Genomic DNA, 19,895 nt, shown 5'->3' with positions numbered 1-19,895 from the left:
CTTTCTTGTCTGGACCATCGCCGAAGTTCGTCACCACCACCGATGGGACGGTGGAACTGTTAGCTGCTGCTAAAGACACATACTCAATGCTGTTGGACTTGATAAACGGGTTCTTCTTGGTCTCCTCCAGGAGAACCAGAGAACCAGCAGAGGCGGGAAGATTCTCCATCTGATCAGGAACCAGAACCAGTCCACAAGACTGGCAGGAACCAGAACCAGTCAAAAAACTAATCCAGAAACTGGTCCAACAAACCAGGCTAGAACCAGAATCAGACCAATCACCAGTCAACCAACCAGGCTAGAACCAGAATCAGACCAAGAACCAGTCCACCAACCAGGTTAGAACTAGAATCAGCCCAAAGACCAGTCCACAGACTGGGTTAGAACCTGAATCAGTACAAAGACCAGTCCACAGACCAGGCTAGAACCAGAATCAGTCCAGACCAGTCCACAAAAAGGCTAGGAACCAGAATCAGTCCAATCCACAAACCAGGCTAGAACCAGAATCAGTCCAAACACCAGTCCACAGATCAGGCTAGAACCAGAATCAGTCCAAAATCAGATTTTAGTCCAAAAACTAGGCTTGATCCAAACACCAGTCCTCAGACCAGGTCCCTTCTTAGTCCCTTATCGAGGTGATAAGTCCATAAACCAGGACTAGTTAGACCTGGACTCAGTGGTAAAGGGACAGTACGCAGAGTTAACTCTCAGTCTTTACTCATACGATTATTAATAATGTGATTATTGATCCTGGGTGATCAGTCACGTGACCACTTCCTCGGTAGAAAGGCTCTTTATTTGTCTGTTTGTTAAAATAAAGGAGTAAATAAAAGTGAACCCGTTTCTCACCGACCTTCAAAAACAATCCACGAAGCACTTGAATGTGAGTCTGAAGAATCGCATGAGACCCGAGAGTCACGGAGGAAGAGACGAGGAGTGGGAGGACACTGTCCCACACAGAGACACACATCTCACAATACTACTCTCTCTCTCTCTCTCTCTCTCTCTCTCTCACACACACACACTCTCTTGCTTTCTCTCTCTCTCACACCCACACACTCTCCTTCTCAAAAAAGCGACCCTTGACCCCGATATGTTAGTTAGTTACTGACCTATATCTAATCTTCCCTTTGTTTCTAAAATCTTAGAAAAGGCAGTTGCTAATCAATTATGTGAATATCTGCACATTAATGGCCTGTTTGAAGATTTTCAGTCAGGTTTAGATTAAACCATAGCACAGAAACAGCACTAGTTAGAGGGGACATATTATGCAAAATCAACTTTTTAACCATTTCAGTACTTATATTTGGGACTCTGGAGGCTCTACCTGTCGCCAAAGTGTGGAAAAAGAATAGGAGCCACAGAGGCCTCAGCTGTAGGTGTGTGGGTATACATGTATATGTATATGTGTGTGTGTATATATATGTATGTATGTGTGTGTATATATGTATATATATATATATGTGTGTGTGTTTATGTGTGTATATATGTATACATGTATAGCATAGTTAATTTTTATCTTATTTTATTTTATTCTATATTTTATTCTTCATTGTATGGTGTTTGATACCTGGGGTGTTTCTCTTTCTGGTCTCCTGTAAAGTGTGACTCTAATTTTAACAGTGCTGTGTGTGGATGTTGGAGCTGTTAACTTCCCAGAGGGAACCTCCCAAAGGAATAAATAAAGTCGTCTGTCTGTCTGTCTGTCTGTCTGTACTCAGTCATGTTTTCGTGAGCACAGACTCAGTCTGATACACTCACATACAGCAGCAGTTTATGCAGCTCGCCACGCGCAGCTGGCGATCAGCGGTGGCGATCAGCGGTGTTGTCCCTAAGTGTTTTTAACTGATTTACAGTTGGACAGTGTTCGGCTCGATCCTTATGTAGGATGTCTCTTCCTGTGACGCCACTCTCGCTGTTTTCCGCGCACGCTGCCATGTTGATATTGTCAGAGAACCAGTGGAGGGAGGGAGAGACGAATGGAACGGAGGGAACAGGAGCTGAGCGAGTGAGCACAGTAACAAGGACAAATCAGAAACCCCCTGGAAGAAGTGGGTGTGTGTTTGCCTGTGTCTCATTTGCATATAAAGGAATCATGCACAAAACCGAGCGTTCTGAAAGGGGCGGTTTTGGCAGGGTTATTGAACTGCTATGATTCTTCATCCTTATTATTTTGACCTTGATCACTGACATGCTTTGGAACTACTTTAACTTGGGGAAATAGTGTATAATATATGTCTCCTTTAAAGTTAGTGTCCAGATTTCTGCTAGCTGATCCTTTCAGCTCAATACTCCCTTCTGGAAAGGGTAACCAGCACAAGTACGGCGGGCACAACTCGACTGTCTTTCTGAAGGTTTATTCCACATACACGATTAAGCAGCAGTCAGTTAGTAGTTAGACAGTTATTAGCTTGAAGTTAGTCAGTTAGACATTGCTCAGTTAAGTTGTAAAACTGACAAGTCGTACAGGTTCTGATGATAGATTTACAAAGGCGCATACAAAGGCAATATACAACAAAACATGGCTTTGACAATGCACCCTAAAGGCACTTTAAAGGCAACGGTGCTTTGATACCAATTACAACAATGAACAGATAAATAGAATGAAAGACAAATAGCTTTGCCTGCTAGAAAGTTCTACAGTTAGTAACGAACATCTCCTGGCTTCTGTCACTCCGGCAGTTTGCCCCGCCCCCTCCTCCGCCGGCCTGCCACACCTGCTCACAATTAAGTCATGTGAACTTTTAAAGACTCCGTTTCCTTGTCCAATCATTTAGATTGCGTTTTGTTTTCGACCACGTTCTCAGTTAAAGATCGCCAATCAATAGGATTGTGCTTTTGAGTTAAATTCTGTTTTGAAGTGTTTAGAGTTTTGTTTTCCTCCGAGAGTTTTCTGCTTCGAGTTTTAGGTGTTAACCATAGTCTCTTGAGTGATTTTTTTGTTTTCCGTTCATAGTTCCGCAGCGTTTCTTTTGAAGAGCGCTGCGTCCCCCATTTGTTAAAGTCTTTCATAGCCTTGCTTTGTTTTCCCTCAGTAAGAGGGTCTTTGTCTTGTGTTTTGCTAAAGAGTGCTAATAAAGACTGTTAAAGGTGACCAGGAAATGTCATTTGTTTCAGAGCAGTGCAGAACAGAGCAGCACAGCAGAGAGTGACGGACGACGTGCTAACCCTAGCCACCGTTGGCTCGTCGGAAGGCTCAAAATAAGTTGACTAGAAAAAAAAAACTAGAAAAATATTTGATGAACAATCAAAGTTCTCTCTTCAAAACCTGTCTTTATTAACAAATTGTAACTATGTCATAAACAATAAGACTTTAAAATACATTTGCACATGTCATTTATAAATTGTACCAAACTGTGAACCTTTAAATAAAAAATAAAAACAACCATTTCTCAGACAGAAGGCACAGGATGATTGTGGTGCAGTGGTGCAGAGTATTAAGTGGTCTATGAAGACCCCTAGTGGTCTTTTTTCACATTGCTACAAGGCTGTAACTATTGCATGTTGTCTTCCTGGTTACGTTTGTGTAACCTTTACATTAGAATATGAAGATTTAAAGTTTTTCTGATGCAACACTAACTCCAGACTTTTGCTCATCTGCACGTCGTCATACGCATAATTCACAATATCACACGTTAATGAGAGGATGAAGACTTCACTATGTCACCAGTCTGCAAAATTAGAAGATTCAGGTCATGATGAAATCAAATCAAATCAAATCAAATCAAATCAAATCAAATAAGATTAGATAAGAGTTAGATCACAGCAGGTTCAATCAGATCAGATAAAATTGGATCAACATTCATTCAAGTGACATCATTTTCACTCTGATCACATGACAGAAGAACAGTCTGTGGGCGTCGGCCTAAACTGTATGTAAGTGTGAGATCATTGGTCATTGATCAGCTGCTTCATTGATCTGTTTTGTTGTTGTTCTCATCTCCATGGTGATGACCGGTCGACTGTAGGTCAAGGTCATGGCGGCGACATGTCGTGGGCGAGGCGGCTGGAGATGGAGCTCTGCAATTGGTCGATGCCCGGCGCCAGGGGCGTGGCCATGTACTTCAGGTGATGAGCGCCCCACACTGGTGTGGTCAGGTAAGACCAGCGCTGCAACACACAGTGTTCAGTGTTCAGGCGTCTGATTGGTTACATGGTGTGTGTGATGATGTCATGGTGGGCGGTGCTAACCTCAGCGAAAGAGCCTTTGGCTCTGAAGAGTTTGTAGATGAAAGTGAGGGGAATACAGAGCATGGACGACAGCGCCAGGAACCAGCCGATCACCTCGCCCCACCACGGATACACGTACACGTTGTTGTACGTCAGACGTTTGTAGGTGATCAGGTGAAACAGGAAGATGCTCTGCAGAGGGGGCGGAGCCACCACACTCGTAAAAACTTGCATTATATTATCAACGTCATTCACATGAGATAATGAAATAAGAAAAATGTAACCATTGTATTTTGTAAATGAAATGTTTTGTGATTTTGAGTGTAAAACTCAATGTGTGTGTGTGTGTGTGTGCGTGCGTGCATGTGTGTTCTCTCACCATACACACACATGGAGTCACAAACAACCAGCACCACTTGACCCAGAAGAACGGACGATACCCGATCATACGAGCGATGTCGTCCATGTAGCGGTCAGCACCTGCAGACAGTCAGACCACAGGAAGTGACATCATCAGGTCAAACAGTGACACGTTCAACTTCAACATGTGTGTGTGTGTGTGTGTATGTGTGTGTGTGTCTCACGTACCATAGACCCAGGCCACGATCACACACTCCCAGAAGGCCTGCCACAGCAGAGTCATTCCACTGGCAGAGTAATAATCGAACAACTGGAAGACGTACATTCCTCCCTGCACACACACACGTTTTTGTTTTGAATATTTAAAAGTTGTAGTAAATCATATGACGTCAACATCATCATCATCATGTGTCGTCGTCACCTGCGTCACCATGGGGATACCAATGATGAGGCAGAGCAAACAGCAGATCACCAGAGTGATCTCTCTCTTATAACGATGCTGATGCTGTACTGGAAACAGATCCAGGATTCCTGCGACGAATCCTTCCACTCCTACAAACTGAGAGACAGACAGACAGACACAGACAGACAGGACAGACAGGAAGTACAGACAGAGAGATTTAAACATAGAGTCATGGTGATGGTGATGAAGATGATCATCAACTTGTGATGTCATGATGACAGTGTGTGGTGAAAGTGAAGGATTGTGGGAGTTGATCACCTGACTGTCGAGGCCAAGCAGCAGCAGCATGATGAAGAAGAGGGCCGCCCACAGCGGTGACCCGGGTAACAGTGAGACTGCCTTTGGATACGCGATGAAGGCCAGACCTGGACCTGGACCACAACACAGACATGACTGAAGACCACTGATCAATGATTATTGATTGAATGGTGATTAGTTAGTTTCAGTCCTGATTTTTCCATATCTAGAGCTTTTATGTCCCGCCCAACTTTGAAAGTGTCTATCCATCATCCATCCATCCATGTTCTACCACTTATTCAAGTTCAGGTCGCTGGGGCAGCAGCTTGAGCAGAGAAGCCCAGACTTTCCTCTCCCCGCCCACTGCGTCCAGCTCTTCCTTGGGAATCCTGAGGCATTCCCAGGCCAGCCGAAAGCCATAGTCACCTTGTTCTTCCTGGGGGCCTCCTCCTGGTGGGACGTGCCCAGAACACCTCACCAATGAGGCGTCCAGGAGGCAAGCTAACCAGATGCGGAGGTGCAGCGGCTCTATTCTGAGCCCCTCCCAGAAGACCGAGGCCAGACACCCTGCGGAGGAAACCAATTTCGACTACTTGCATCCGCGATCCTGTTCTTCTGGTCACTACCCACAGCTCGTAGTGAGGGTAGGAACGTAGATCGACCGGTAAATCCTTCTTCACCATGACGGACCGATGCAGAATCGGCACATGTCGCTCCCCCATGAACAAGACCCTGAGATACTTGAATTCCTCCATTTGGGGAAAGATCTCATCCCGACTTGATCAAGCCCATGGTCTCGGATTTGGAAGTGCTGATTCATGTGTGAACATTCTCCAGTGAGAGTTGAAGGTCAGGACCCAGTGAAGCAAACAGGTCCACATTATGTGCAAAGAGCAGTGAGCCAATCCTCAGTACACCACACCGGACACCCACAACACCCTGGCTGCATCTAGAAGTTCTGTCCATAAAAGTGTGGATTGGTGGGACAGTGCCTCTGGATTAGCAAACTGGGGTGGTGGTCTCCTTCTTTAAGTAGGGGACTGGAGGGTGTGTTACAATTACAGTGGGATCACACTCAGCCTCTCAGTAAGGTCTATCCCGGGGATAGTTGAACCTTAGGAGTCTCTACTCCTCCACAGAGTCCCGGAGGGTTCATGGAAGTTTGCCCAACCTGTCTACAAGTGTCCCCATTCATTCAAATATCAGTTTGTAAACCACTCACTCTCCCACACCAAACTCCATAGAGAAAATTACAAACGGATCGAGTTCAGCGAGAACATGATCAAAACCACTCCGCTCTGCATTGGCAAACCGGCTTGCTGCCCCCTCACAGGATTGCAGAGGCATTCACAGAACTTGAGACTGTTTGCTGTCCTTGCTCCCAAATGGTGGAACGAGCTCCCCATCGACATCTGGACAGCAGAAAGCCTCCACATCTCCCGCCATCGACAAAAAACAAATTTCTTTCGACTCTACCACGACGACAAAAAAACCCCACTTGCTTATACATCGCACTTATGACTAGAACTTTATAGTTTGGCTTACTTGAAGCTCTTACTTACTTCTAGCTCTTGTTTGTACCCAAATGTTTAAATGCACTTATTGTAAGTCGCTAAATGACATGTAATGTAATGTGTCACAGGGACACAGGTGCTGCTGGTCTACTGCTGCCTCGTGTGGTCACTTTGTGTCACTGAGTTAAATCCGAACAAAGGGTCTGAAGTGACAAAATAAGACATTTGAACTTAGTGATGGAGGCAGCAGATCAACAACTCCTGTGTGCTTTGATGTCAAAATCGCTGATTTTCTCTATGGGGTTTGATGTGGGAAAGTGAGTGGTTAACAAAATTCAGTTTGCCGTTTCCTCAGAAGGAAACACTGCAGATCTGATTCTGTGTGTGTGTGTGTGTGTGTGTGTGTGTGTGTATACCTGATTTAACCACCTGTGAGATTTCCACTCCCTGCTCTGCAGCCATGAAGCCCAGAGTAGAGAAGACGACAAAACCAGCGAAGAAACTGGTTCCACTGTTGATGAAGGCGAGGATGAAGGCGTCTCTGCAAAACGAGACACAACACACACTTCATCCATCGTGTGTGTGTGTGCGTGTGTGCGTGTGTGTTTCTATTTTTGTGGGGACATTTTGTGAGGTTCCCATGAGCTTAAAGGGCGATTTTCATGGTTAAGACCTGGTCTTAGGGTTAAGGTTATTGTAAGGGGTCAGGATTATGTCTATGAGGTTTTAGAAAAGCAAAACAATGTGTGTGTGTGTGTGTTGTACTTGTGGCAGTCGTTGTCAAAGCGGTTGTAGCTTCCCAGCGCCGTCAGAGCACCAAGGCCGATGGCGTACGAGAAGAAGATCTGTGTCCCGGCGTCTATCCACACCTGCACAGAGGTCAGAGGTCGAATCTTGTCTTAATCGTTGAGTCAAAGTCACAGAGAAGAATCAAACATGGCAGTTTCTACCACCATGTTATAAACAGATCAGACACAGTGAGTCGGTGTGTGTTTGGTTGGTTATTTCTTCGTTGTAACAGTTGTAAATGTCTGGTTATTTCTCTTTTCCTGGACGACTGAAGTCTGAAGAAACAACCAGGAACCTCGGAATCATGTAGAAGGACATACACAGTCACAGCAGCCTGGCTCCTCCCCGTTATGGGATGTCATCCCATTAATGTGGTCACTCTGACAGCAACTGCACGTCCAAGCTGATCGCACACATGTTCAATGGGGTTGAGGTCAGTAGGTCAGGATGTCAGGATGTCAGGAGGTCAGGGGTCAGGGGGTCAGGGGTCAGGAGGTCACAAATTTAACTTAACCTAAGACTTGATCAAACAAACACACACTGACTCACTTTTTCTAATCAGATGTTTTACTCACACACACACACATACACACACAGACAAACACAAACACACACACAGACCTTAGCCTGGTACAGCTTGGACCAGTCAGGACTGATATAGTACATGATTCCATCATAAGCACCAGGGAGAGTCACACCTCTGACCAGCAGGATGAAGAGGGCCAGGTACGGGAAGGTGGCTGTGACGTAGACCACCTGAGACACACACACACCTGGGGAATGTAATTGGTGTTGCTTTGGTTCACAGACATAAACGTTGGCTTTTCAGTGTCAACATCGGCGAACACACAAACACACACAACCACACACAACCACACACACACATACCTTCCCGGTGGATTTGACTCCCTTCCACACACAGAAATAAACAATCACCCACGCGGCCATTAAACACAGCAGGATCTCCCATTTCAGACGTCCAGGTTCATCCAGACCAGACGAGATGTCCAGCACCTTGTTCCTGGACAGACAGAGGACAGGTGAGGGACAGACAGAGGACAGGTGAGTAGCAGTGTGTGTTGTAATGATGTCTTCTGTCTTCTTCACGTCTCTGATCACTAACATGCTGCAGTTCAAATGTTGACAGAAGACTCAGTGAGGACAACATCATTAAATATTCATTTCTTCTTTTAATTCAACAACACAATCAACGTCATCAATGCCCCGCCCACTCCCACTTGCCCCGCCCCCCTGACAGAAGACAGAACTTACTCCCAGAACTCGACGATTGGTGAGCTTGCGTTTGCCAGCTGGGCACAGGTCATGTTGCCGGTGATGGTGATGTTGGCGAGGCTGCTGTTTTTACAGTCCTGGTGCTGGAAGGTCTCCACGCAGCTGGGTGTGTTCCATTCGTTATCACAGGTGGACCAGGGCAGGGTGGAGCTAAACGACTTGACCAGGTAGTAGAGGCCCCAGGCCAACACCATGATGTAGTAGGTGTTACAGAAAAACACGATGACCATGGAGGCGTAACCCAGACCTGAGGGGTGGGAACAGCGTGTCACATGACTCCCTTCATTCTGCACATACATGTGTTCAATCACAGACTGGCTCAATGTTTTTTGTAAATCAAATCAAATGTTACCATGGCAAAACAACCTCAGCTGGGAAATTGATATTGATTGATGTCGACGTGTCACCTTTAAAGAGCGGCGCGATGTTCCACGCGTTGATTCCGCCGGCCTTCATGAACTGACCCAGAGAGATTTCCAGGAAGAAGACAGGGATTCCTCCAACGAAGACGAAGAGCAAGTAAGGAATCAGGAAGACACCTGCAGGACACACACACACACACTATCAGAACAAATATACACACACACATATTTGCAGTGTGGATTACTTACAAAGCACTATAGCACATTATAAATATATCAGTAAATATCATGAATAATAATTTATTAGGTTAAAAAAACTGTCCACAGTTCAGCTCTACAACACAGGCCTACGACAGGACCTATGACACAGGCCTACAACACAGGCCTACGACAGGACCTAGGCCTACAACAGGACAACACAGGCCTATGACAGGACCTCGACACAGGCCTACAACAGGACCCTCACCTGACACAAGTCCTAACAACAGGACATACGACACAGGCCTGACAGGACCTATGACACAGGCCTACAGAGACCCTCTGACACAAGCCTCTGACAGGACCTACACACAGGCCTACAACACACAGTCTGGCCTAGGACCTATGACACAGGACTACAACACAAACCTAGGGGCAAGAACTACAACACAGGTCTCGACAGGACCTACAACTAGGGACCTATGAAACAGGCCCAACAGGACCTATGACACAGGCCTACAACAGGACCCACAACACAGGCCCTATGACAGGACCTACACAGGCCTACAGGACCTACGACACAAGCCCCTAACAACAGGACCTATGACAGGCCTACAACAGGACCCACGACACAAGCCTCACGACAGGACCTATGACACAGGCCTACAACACAAGTCTACAACAGGACCTATGACACAGGACTACAACACAGGCCTACGGCAGGAACTACAACACAGGTCTACGACAGGACCTACGACACAGGTCTACAACAGGACCTATGAAACAGGCCTACAGACGGGACCTATGACACAGGCCACAACAGGACCTATGACACAGGCCTACAACAGGACTATGACACAGGCCTATGACGGGACCTATATGACAGGACCTATGACACAGACCTACAACAGAACCTATGACACAGCCACAGGAACTACAACACAGGCCTCACGACAGACCTGAAACAAGCCCCCTCTGACAGGACTTCGACACAGGCCTACAACAGGACTTTACGACCTACAGGCTCACGACACAGGCCTACAACAGGATTCTGACACAGGCCCAACAGGACCTACAACAGGACCTAAGAAACAAGCCCCTACTGACAGGACCTACAACACAGTCTCACGACAGGACCCGACAACACAGACCTACCACAGGATCTCTGACAGGACTTATGACACAGGCCCACAGCAGGACCTACTGACAGGACGACACAGGCCTACAACAGGACCTACAACAGGACACAGGCCTCAACTCAGGACCTATGACACAGGTCTACAACAGGAAACAGGCCTACAACAGGACAGGCCTACAACAGGACTGACGGTCTACAACAGGACCTACAACACAGGCCTATGACAGGACCTACGACACAGACCTACAACAGAAACTATGACACAGGCCTACCTATGACATGACCTATGACACAGGCCTACTTACGACAGGACCTACGACACAGGCATACAACAGGGCCTATGACAAAGACCAACGACAGGACTTACAACAGGGCCTACTAATTCTGTAAATGCTTTGTATGGGAAAAAACTCACAAATGTCAACTCTCATGTAGACCAATCACAGACTGTCTCAATGGGGGAGGGCCTTCGGCTGTGTGTTTGTGTGTGTGTGTTAGCACGTGTGCGTTACCTCCTCCATTCTCATAGCACAGGTACGGGAACCTCCAAACATTTCCAAGTCCTACAGCGAAGGCAACGCAAGACATGATGAAGTCCATCTGCCGGTTCCATGTCTCCCGCTCCTGGTATACTGGCCCCACCCCTGGGACCACGCCTTCTTTCTTGTCTGGACCATCGCCGGAGTTCGTCAACACGACCGTCGGTGGGACGTTAGCTGCTGCTGAGGACACATACTCATCACCATTGGATGGGTTCTTCTTGGTCTCCTCCAGGAAAACCAGAGAAACAGGGGAGGCGGGAAGACTCTCCATCGGAAAACAGAACCAGTTCACAAAACTAGTCTCAGTCAAGAAACCTGGCTAGAACCAGAACCAGTAGAACAAGAACCACTGAAAAGCGGGTCTCTCCACTATGTGGAGACATAACTGTGAAATGGTGGTAACAGAACTCCAGATGATTTCATCCTTTCATCATCAAACATTTCTTTTTCCTTTTATGATCGTTGTCATCTGTGAGTCACACATGGAGAATTGCTGCCACCTATCTGTCTGAATGAAAGACTGCATGCACGTCTATGAACATCAGCCAGTGGAGTTCTGACCTAAAGATACAACCGTCCACACCTGGTGAGTGAGTGTGCGTGCATGCGTGTGTGTGAGTGAGCGTACAGACTGGAATAAGACGCATTCCTACCAACGAAGAAGAGAACGATGCTACTCTCTTCTATGTCGACATCAGTGAGGGAAAATAAACCAACAGGAAGTTTGTGATTTTACTCAGTTTAATGTTTGTTTGGTTAAACTTTACATTAAATGTAAAAAAAGCAAAAACAAAACCGTTTAAAACATTAAAAAAAAGAATACAAAAACAATATGAAAATATTTTTTTTGAGTGTTTTTTTACAGTGTGAGGTCATTTTGGTTGTTTTTGTGTAACAGAAAAATAATTTTGTAATAACTCATAAATGTTGAGTTTTTACTTTGAAAACAAGTTGAGTCACAAAGTTGAGAAAACAGGGAGCGCCATCTGGTGGACAAACAAAATCAAATACTGTGTAGATCTGGTTTAAAAAGAGAATTTGAATAAAGTGCAACAAATGTGTTTTTTTGTAACAAACAAAAAACTCACGTTAACAACAACACTCTAATCTAATAATGATCTATAATAATAAAGAGAAAAACAAGAAACTCATTTAAAGTGGACCGTTCAGATCTTTGTTCCTACCGATAATAATTACTTTTAAACAGTTAAGATTAATATTTCTGAAGAAAAAATAGAGATGTTTCTCTTATACAAATGTAAACAAGAGACTTATTAAAAATATTATGTATGTACATGTTAAAATAAAATCTAATGAATCAAATGATAAAATGTTTGATTCAGGATTTCTCAAGTGTTTTTCATTATCATTAATATTAACATTATTATTATCATCATTATTATTAGTGTAACATCTCGTAATTTCTTGTTTGTTGCATCGTCTTCCACGGTGTTTATGTGTTTATTTTGCGTGCAGTTAGCGTTGTGTGATCGACGGCCATGGCCGTCATGTTCCAGTAACAGCCAGAGGAGGAGGAGCCAAACGTGATGACATCAGCAGTTTGAGGGCCAGCAGCTGACCAATCAGGAGCCTTTCTGCTTACCCGCACACCTGAGAGAGAGAGGAATAGCTTGTCAGGACATACGGTGGCCTTCACAGACCACAAAGTTAGAAACACTTTTTGCGCAACAGGTTGTTATGGGGGCGGAGCCTTTCCTCATTTGAATACCAATCTTACTGTTAAAAATGTGCAACATGGCGGCACAAGATGGCTGCCTCCATAGAGCAAGGCCCGCCCTCCTCCAAACAAACAAACCTCTGATCCTTCGTTCACTATCGTCAGGAAATTGAGTGAAATGTCACAGACAGCACCTTTAACAGGAAACACCTCCTGTTTGACGCAGTGATCGAAACAGCAAACAAACGTTACCATCTTCTTATCTTCTACCACTTACAGCTAAGCTAAGCTAAGCTAAACTAAGAGTGGGAGTGGCCTTCTGCAGCTCAGTCTGGACTCAGGTTTGGACTAGACTGTTAGTGGTCAAAAGGAAACCAGTTGAAACTGGTTTTGGACCAGTTTAAACCAACTGATGAAACACAGCATGTTGATGGTGAAGGGGTGTGGGAGCTGTGGAGGCGGAGCCACAATTCTACGGAAGGTTCTTCTTTATGGTCCGCCCACATTCAGCAGTGACTCCTCCCATTCATCATCTACACCACTGTTTCTCTAGAAGCATCACCAGGGAGTGGAGCCAATCATTGAAGAAAAAAAAGGCAGATGTGAGTTTTGTTAAAGGGTAAATGTCACAAGTACGGAAGCTCAGAGCGGCCAAAATAAGTGGATTGTGTTGGAGAGACACAAGGGGGAGGGGTATCTTTCTGTCCGCCATTAAGGTTGTTTTCGTAACATTAGTTCATGTTTACTGTTTTTCCGTAAAACGTAGAAAAAACACGCTGGAACATGGAAACAACATGTTTACATTAGAGAGGGGGTGGAGCCTCAAGGCCAAACTATAAGTGGGCGGGTTCTTCTAGGCAAACATGTTCAGGCAGGCCGATCAGAGGTCAAAAGATCAACAGTGAGGTGTCCTATATTAAATAGTGATAAAACATAAATGTTACATATCAGAGAAAAAAACAACACATTCAGGCCCTGCCCCTTTCTGACGTAAACATCACATAATAATCTTATTTATTTTATAAATATTTTTCCCTTTAAGAGAAAAAAAACGACAGACTCAGGGTCAAAGTTCACGTCTGTTTATAGAAAATATTTACCCACAAAAGTTCAGAGGCCGCGATACAAACAATCATCAAAGTGCCAAATAATAACAAACAAACAAACAAACAGGAAGAGGAAGTGGACCACTTCCTGTGATGTTTCAACAGGCCAGCAGGTGGCGCTGCAGACATTAGAACTTTACATGTGCTTTTGATTTAAATTAATTTTCATTAAATAAATAAAAACATGATACATTTTTCTTTGATGTCATTAGATGATTATCATTTCAACAAACTCATCATTTTAATCTGACGTCCAATTTTTTCCTCATGAAAATCGCGATAATTAACGCCAGAAAAGAAAAAGTAATTTTGACCAACGACAGTCTGATAATGAGACTAACGACAGTCTGATTATCAACGATATCATTTGATCTTTATCAATATGTATCAAAATGGATTATTGATCAGTCAGATGTCACAGATTTGCCGTCGTCATGGCGACAATTGAATCCCGACTCTGTGATTGGTCGACCCAACCTTCCTACTGCGTTTCCTCTTCTTCCTCGTTCACCGTCACCGAGAACATTAACTCATCAACTTAAATTATCATTCCCACGTTAAATTAAACAAACGACTCATTTATATAAAGTTTTTTTTAAAAAGTTAAACTTCCTGTTTTTTTTGTTCCTTCACAGTTTGATTCTGACGAAAAACAAAACTCAACATCGTTTTCACTTTGAAAGGAAAAGGTTTTTTGTCTCCATGGCAACAACACAACAAGGGTTTACCTTGTTTAAGGAATTAAATATTAATTTAACAGCAGTAAAACATTAAACTGCAGATTATTCAGTTTTCTTGTTTTAATCACAAGATTAATTAATTGTCTGACAACGTCACATTAATCTGATCAATCACCTGCAGAGTGACGTCAGTTGACGTGTCCTCGTGTTTCCACTTTAGCTAAACACACACACTGTCCTCGCCCCGTGGTGGCCACGCCCCCTGTGGCGATGACTGCTTAAACGTCCAGAGACAAAAAAAACAACAACTTTCTCTTCCAAAGTGAAAAAAAAACAAAAAAAAAACACCAACAGAAGACGATGACGACTTCCCATGATGCACTTGGATGCCACACGCACACACGACCACCACGAGACAATCAGGGCGTCGTCTTCACTGCGTTCCTCCGTGGCTGTGACGTTGTCCTCGATGCCAGCAGCAGCAAAGTAAGAAGGTGATTTTTGATTGCTTTGATTTATAAATGTGCTCCAATCAACGAGCAACCCGCCCCCAAAAACGGAGCCACTACAAGAGAACGCCAGTGTGACCTCTGACCTCACACTGACGCCACATGGCTTCTGTACAAATGAAGAAGGAAAGGCACCAAACGCCAATGTTTCCACTGTGCAGACGCCGCCACCATGGAGACAATCAACATCATCGTTCTGTTCATTTCCTGTTTCTCTTTTTCAGTAACATGTCACCGGCAGTAAACTCTGCCTCCTCATCGAGATGGAGATAAGACAGGCAAGCGGCGTTTCCATGGAGACTGCACAGTGAAAACAATCCATCTGATCAGGAATAATCAATAATCAGCGTAAGGCTTTGTCTCTGTTAGTCAAGAGTTTTAAGGCAGAGACGGCGACAGACAGTAAACAGGTGCTCAGGGCATAGCTCCTCCCTCCTGTGCCTCCTCTTGAGCTCACAACAGTGAGGGGGAGGAGTCACCACACCCCCCTGAGCTGTGAGGAGGGCAGGGAGAGAGGAGGAGTTAGTGTGTTAGACAGGAAGAGGAGGAGGGACGAGGACATCAGTCCTCACCTTCTCATCTTCCTTGGCAGGGGGCGGAGTCAAGGGAAGGAGGAAGTCCGCAGCCCCAAAAGATGGAGGGCGGAGTCAAGAAGAAAAAAACCCCAGAGGAAAACAAAGTCTCCTCCTCCTCAGATTCAGGAGGAGGGAAAGAACCTCAGGAACTGACCTCTGACCCCACAGAGAGAAGACAGGAAGTGGCACTACCAGGAGATGTCACAAGAAAGAGAGAGAGAGAGTGAGAGAGAGAGAGAGAGAGAGAGAGAGAGAGAGAGAGAGAGAATCACTTCACCAGCACTGACTTTGGCAGAAACGCCTCCAGCTCGTCGCCTCCTTTTGTACTCGCTGCTGTGGAAGAGGAGGAGGTGGAGGGGGGGGAGGAGGAGGAGCCACTGCCACCACCAGGTGCTTTAGGGAGACTGTACATGTAGACGGCCCCAATGACAAGCCCCGCCCCCGCCGTGAAGAGCAGGTCCACGTGGAAGGCGAACAGATAGATGGACATCACCGTGGAGACGATGATGGAGAAGGACGTGGCGAAGCCCTTCAGGATGTTGTCAGCGTACTTCACCACCACGGCAACCAGGAGGCCGCCGAACGCCTGGTTGAAGATGACGCACCACACCATGTTGGTGTAGCCAAACAGGAAGCCGTGCTCGGCCACGGCGGCGCCGTCGTTCCACCACAGTCCCAGCATGCCGAGCGACGTGCCGAAGATCCCCAGCTGCACGTTCCTCACCCACACGGAGGCGGAGCTTCCCTTCAGGATCTTCTCAAAGTAGACGCCGGCGAAGCCCGACGACAAGCAGCTGATCACCACGGCAACCAGACCCACCACATAGTTCTGGTTAGACGCATCCGACACCGATGCCTCCTTATTTCCCTCCTGCTGCACCTGGTGGCGGGGGGAGGAGAGGGAGAGAGTAAGTGAGTGAAACCAACAGTGTGTGTGTGTATGTGTGTGTGGTGACTCACCTGAACGATGGCCACTCCCATAAAGAGCAGCAGCAGTGAAACCCACTGGACTCTGGTCAGAGTTTTCCTGAGCATCAGGACACTGAAGAGAGCTGTGGTGAGGATCTTCAGCTGATAGGTCACCTGATGACAACCCGAGCCAGAGAACGAAAACAAACACGTCAGACAACAGAGTGTGGTGAAGATCTATGATGTCAACACAAACATGTGATCTGAACCCAGCCACGCTAAAAACCCTGAACTGTCCCTTTAATGTCTTCAGCAGACCGCGTGACCTCTAACCTGGAAGGTGGCGGCTGGCAGGTTAGAGATGGCGATGTACTGAAGGTTGTTCTGCAGCGTGTAGATGAGCGACGGCACCGCCATCTTCAGAGTGTCTTTGTACTGGACCAGCACGGCGTCCACGAGGAACAATGACGTCTCCTTCACGTTCACTGTGGACACACGGACACACGCAGAGACACACGGACGCAGGCAGCGATGCACGCATACACGCAGAGACACACAGACACACACGGCGCACACAGAGACACACAGAGACGCACACAGAGACACACAGAGACACATGGACGGACGCAGAGACACACAGACACACACGGACGCACGCAGAGACACATGGACATATGCAGAGACAGAGAGGTGATGTCATCATGTCATGCTTCTGTAGCCCTGCCCCCCTCTAACTGGACTCACGTCTCTTCTCCAGCAGGATGATGATCACACACGTCAGGACCTTCAGGACTTCGGCCATGACCACCGCCGACGTGGTGAAGAAACGGTCGCCGGGCAACGTGCGGACATATCTGATGCTGAGGATGAGTGAGGCGTTCTGGATGACCAGCACAGCCAAACTGGCGTACTTCAACTTCCTGTTGACTGTGAACAAACAAACAAACACTTGTTAAACGTGTACTGACCAGAGTATTGATCAGAATACTGACCAGACTATTGATCAGAGTACTGACCAAAGTACTGACCAAAGTACTGACCAGAGTACTGACCAGAGTATCAATGTACAAAGTATTGATTGAATGTTCTTTTGATTTACATTATACTGGTTTGAATGAGATATTGATCATCTATAATCACAGTAGATTGTTGCATCCCTTGTGTCAAGCCACTCTTGAACAAGAGACAGCGTCAGAAGTGTCTCGCCTGGGCTAAAGACAAAAAGGACTGGACTGCTGCTGAGTGGTCCAAAGTTATGTTCTCTGATGAAAGTAAATTTTGCATTTCCTTTGGAAATCAAGGTCCCTGAGTCTGGAGGAAGAGAGGAGAGGCACACAATCCACGTTGCTTGAAGTCCAGTGTAAAGTACTTGGGACCAACACCAGTGTGTTTTCTAAGGTCCAGGGTCAACGCAGCCATCTACCAGGAAGTTTTAGAGCACTTCATGCTTCCTGCTGCTGACCAACTTTATGGAGATGCAGATTTCATATTCCAACAGGACTTGGCACCTGCACACAGTGCCAAAGCTACCAGTACCTGGTTTAAGGACCATGGTATCCCTGTTCTTAATTGGTCAAACTCACCTGACCTGAACCCCATAGAAAATCTATGGGGTATTGTAAAGAGGAAGATGCGATACACCAGACCTAACAATGCAGAAGAGCTGAAGGCCACTATTAGAGCAACCTGGGCTCTCATAACACCTGAGCAGTGCCACAGACTGATCGACTCCCTGCCACGCCGCACTGCTGCAGTATTTCAGGCAAAAGGAGCCCCAACTAAGTATTGAGTGCTGTACATGCTCATACTTTCCATGTTCATACTTTTCAGTTGGCCAACATTTCTAAAAAACCTTTTTTTGTATTGGTCTTAAGTGATATTCTAATTTTCTGAGATACTGAATTTGGGATTTTCATTAGTTGTAAGTAATAATCATCAAAATTAAAATGAATAAACATTTGAAATATATCAGTCTGTGTGTAATGAATGAATACAATATACAAGTTTTACTTTTTGAATGGAATTACTGACATAAATCAACTTTTTGATGATATTCTAATTATATGACCAGCACCTGTATTTGACGACAGAGTAAACGTGTGATCATAACTGATGAATACATGAATAAAGGACGAGCAGAACCACATCTTCCTCAGCCAGTCACATCACAGGAAACTCAGCTTATAAAATTAAAAGAGCAGTGATTTCAAAAGTCTCCACCGGTAACCAAGTAACTAGGGTTACCAGTTAACTAAACCCACTTCTAACCCTAAAACCAGGACTTAACCTGCAAAAAAAACCTTTAAAGATGGGGATCAGACAAAATGTCCTCACAAAGATATACATACAAGAATAAACAGACAGACAGACAGACACACACACACACACACACACACACAAAACACACACACACACAGACAATTCATGTTCTCATTAACACCACACAAGCTAACACAATACTTCTCAAATAGTGGGAGCAAGGTGAGGTGTCAGGGGCGAGAGGCAGGGCAGGACAACTCATACAGTGGTTTATAGAGATAAATTAATATGATCAGGTTCTCAATTGTATTTCAATTTGGGGCATGAAGGAAATTCTGTCCTCTGGGGGCATGACAGAAAATAATTGAAAACCACTGAGCTAACAGAAGTTAAATTACACTCACACACTTAATTATACTCAGTGTTACAGGAGCTAACAGTGTTACAGGAGCTAAAATTGATAACAGTGTTACAGGAGCTAACAGTGTTAACAGTGCTAACATGAGCGAACAGTCTTTACAGTGCTAACATGAGCTAACAGTCTTAACAGTGTTACAGGAGCTAACAGTCTTAACAGTGCTAACATGAGCTAACAGTGTTAAATGAGCTAATAGAGCTAACAGTGACTAGCTACAGGAAGTGTTCAGCTCACGTCCATCGTTGACTATAACTTGTTGTCACGGATACGGACACGGACACGGACGTCAACTCTTTCACACCTGCCTTGCTGCTGCTCTCTGTACCCGGGTCACAGCGGACCATGTCGAGCTCTCGGCACCGCTCACCTTCGTTCTGACTCCGGGTCGCTGGTTTCTCTGCCAGCGCCTGGCTGTGGTTCCCGGCGCCCATGCTGCTCCTTCTGCCGGCGGCACCGAACCTTCGCCCCGCTGCGGCTCTGCTAACACTGCGCTAGCCCCACAGATAGCCCCAGCTCACGATTCTCACCCAGCCCGAGCAATGGTGTGGCGGTTCGATTGTCCGTCGGGCTGCAGTCAGTGTGTACGGGTGTGAGTCAGAGGTGAGAGTTGAACCTGCGGTGGGAACCGCCACGAACACCTGAGTGGAAAAAAAAACTCTGCGTGGAGGAACTGAGGTGTTCAGGAAGTAAGAGAA

At 45.7% G+C, this 19,895-nt stretch overlaps 2 protein-coding genes across 2 annotated transcripts; both read right to left on the bottom strand.

The window, feature by feature from the left end:
• Positions 1 to 3,916: 3,916 nt before the first annotated feature.
• On the bottom strand, positions 3,917 to 11,337 carry LOC122777436 (sodium- and chloride-dependent creatine transporter 1-like). Its single transcript, XM_044038679.1, has 13 exons — positions 11,037 to 11,337; positions 9,234 to 9,365; positions 8,806 to 9,073; positions 8,422 to 8,554; positions 8,155 to 8,289; positions 7,510 to 7,613; positions 7,161 to 7,285; positions 5,252 to 5,364; positions 4,952 to 5,089; positions 4,759 to 4,861; positions 4,550 to 4,650; positions 4,192 to 4,362; positions 3,917 to 4,110 (listed from the first exon to the last, which is right to left on the bottom strand). Exons 1-13 carry the CDS (start codon positions 11,335 to 11,337, stop codon positions 3,976 to 3,978), a joined length of 1,959 nt encoding a protein of 652 aa, XP_043894614.1. The 3' UTR covers positions 3,917 to 3,975.
• Positions 11,338 to 11,923: 586 nt separating this feature from the next.
• On the bottom strand, positions 11,924 to 19,887 carry slc35a2 (solute carrier family 35 member 2). Its single transcript, XM_044038681.1, has 6 exons — positions 19,568 to 19,887; positions 17,268 to 17,450; positions 16,857 to 17,008; positions 16,575 to 16,697; positions 15,902 to 16,494; positions 11,924 to 12,677 (listed from the first exon to the last, which is right to left on the bottom strand). Exons 1-6 carry the CDS (start codon positions 19,629 to 19,631, stop codon positions 12,650 to 12,652), a joined length of 1,143 nt encoding a protein of 380 aa, XP_043894616.1. The 5' UTR covers positions 19,632 to 19,887; the 3' UTR covers positions 11,924 to 12,649.
• Between the last annotated feature and the right edge of the window lie 8 nt (positions 19,888 to 19,895).

Source organism: Solea senegalensis, linkage group LG11, assembly GCF_019176455.1.
Source record: "Solea senegalensis isolate Sse05_10M linkage group LG11, IFAPA_SoseM_1, whole genome shotgun sequence".
Taxonomy (NCBI): domain Eukaryota; kingdom Metazoa; phylum Chordata; class Actinopteri; order Pleuronectiformes; family Soleidae; genus Solea; species Solea senegalensis.
The sequence above is the reverse complement of the archived record's forward strand: the minus strand, read 5'-3'. Positions and strand labels throughout refer to the sequence as shown.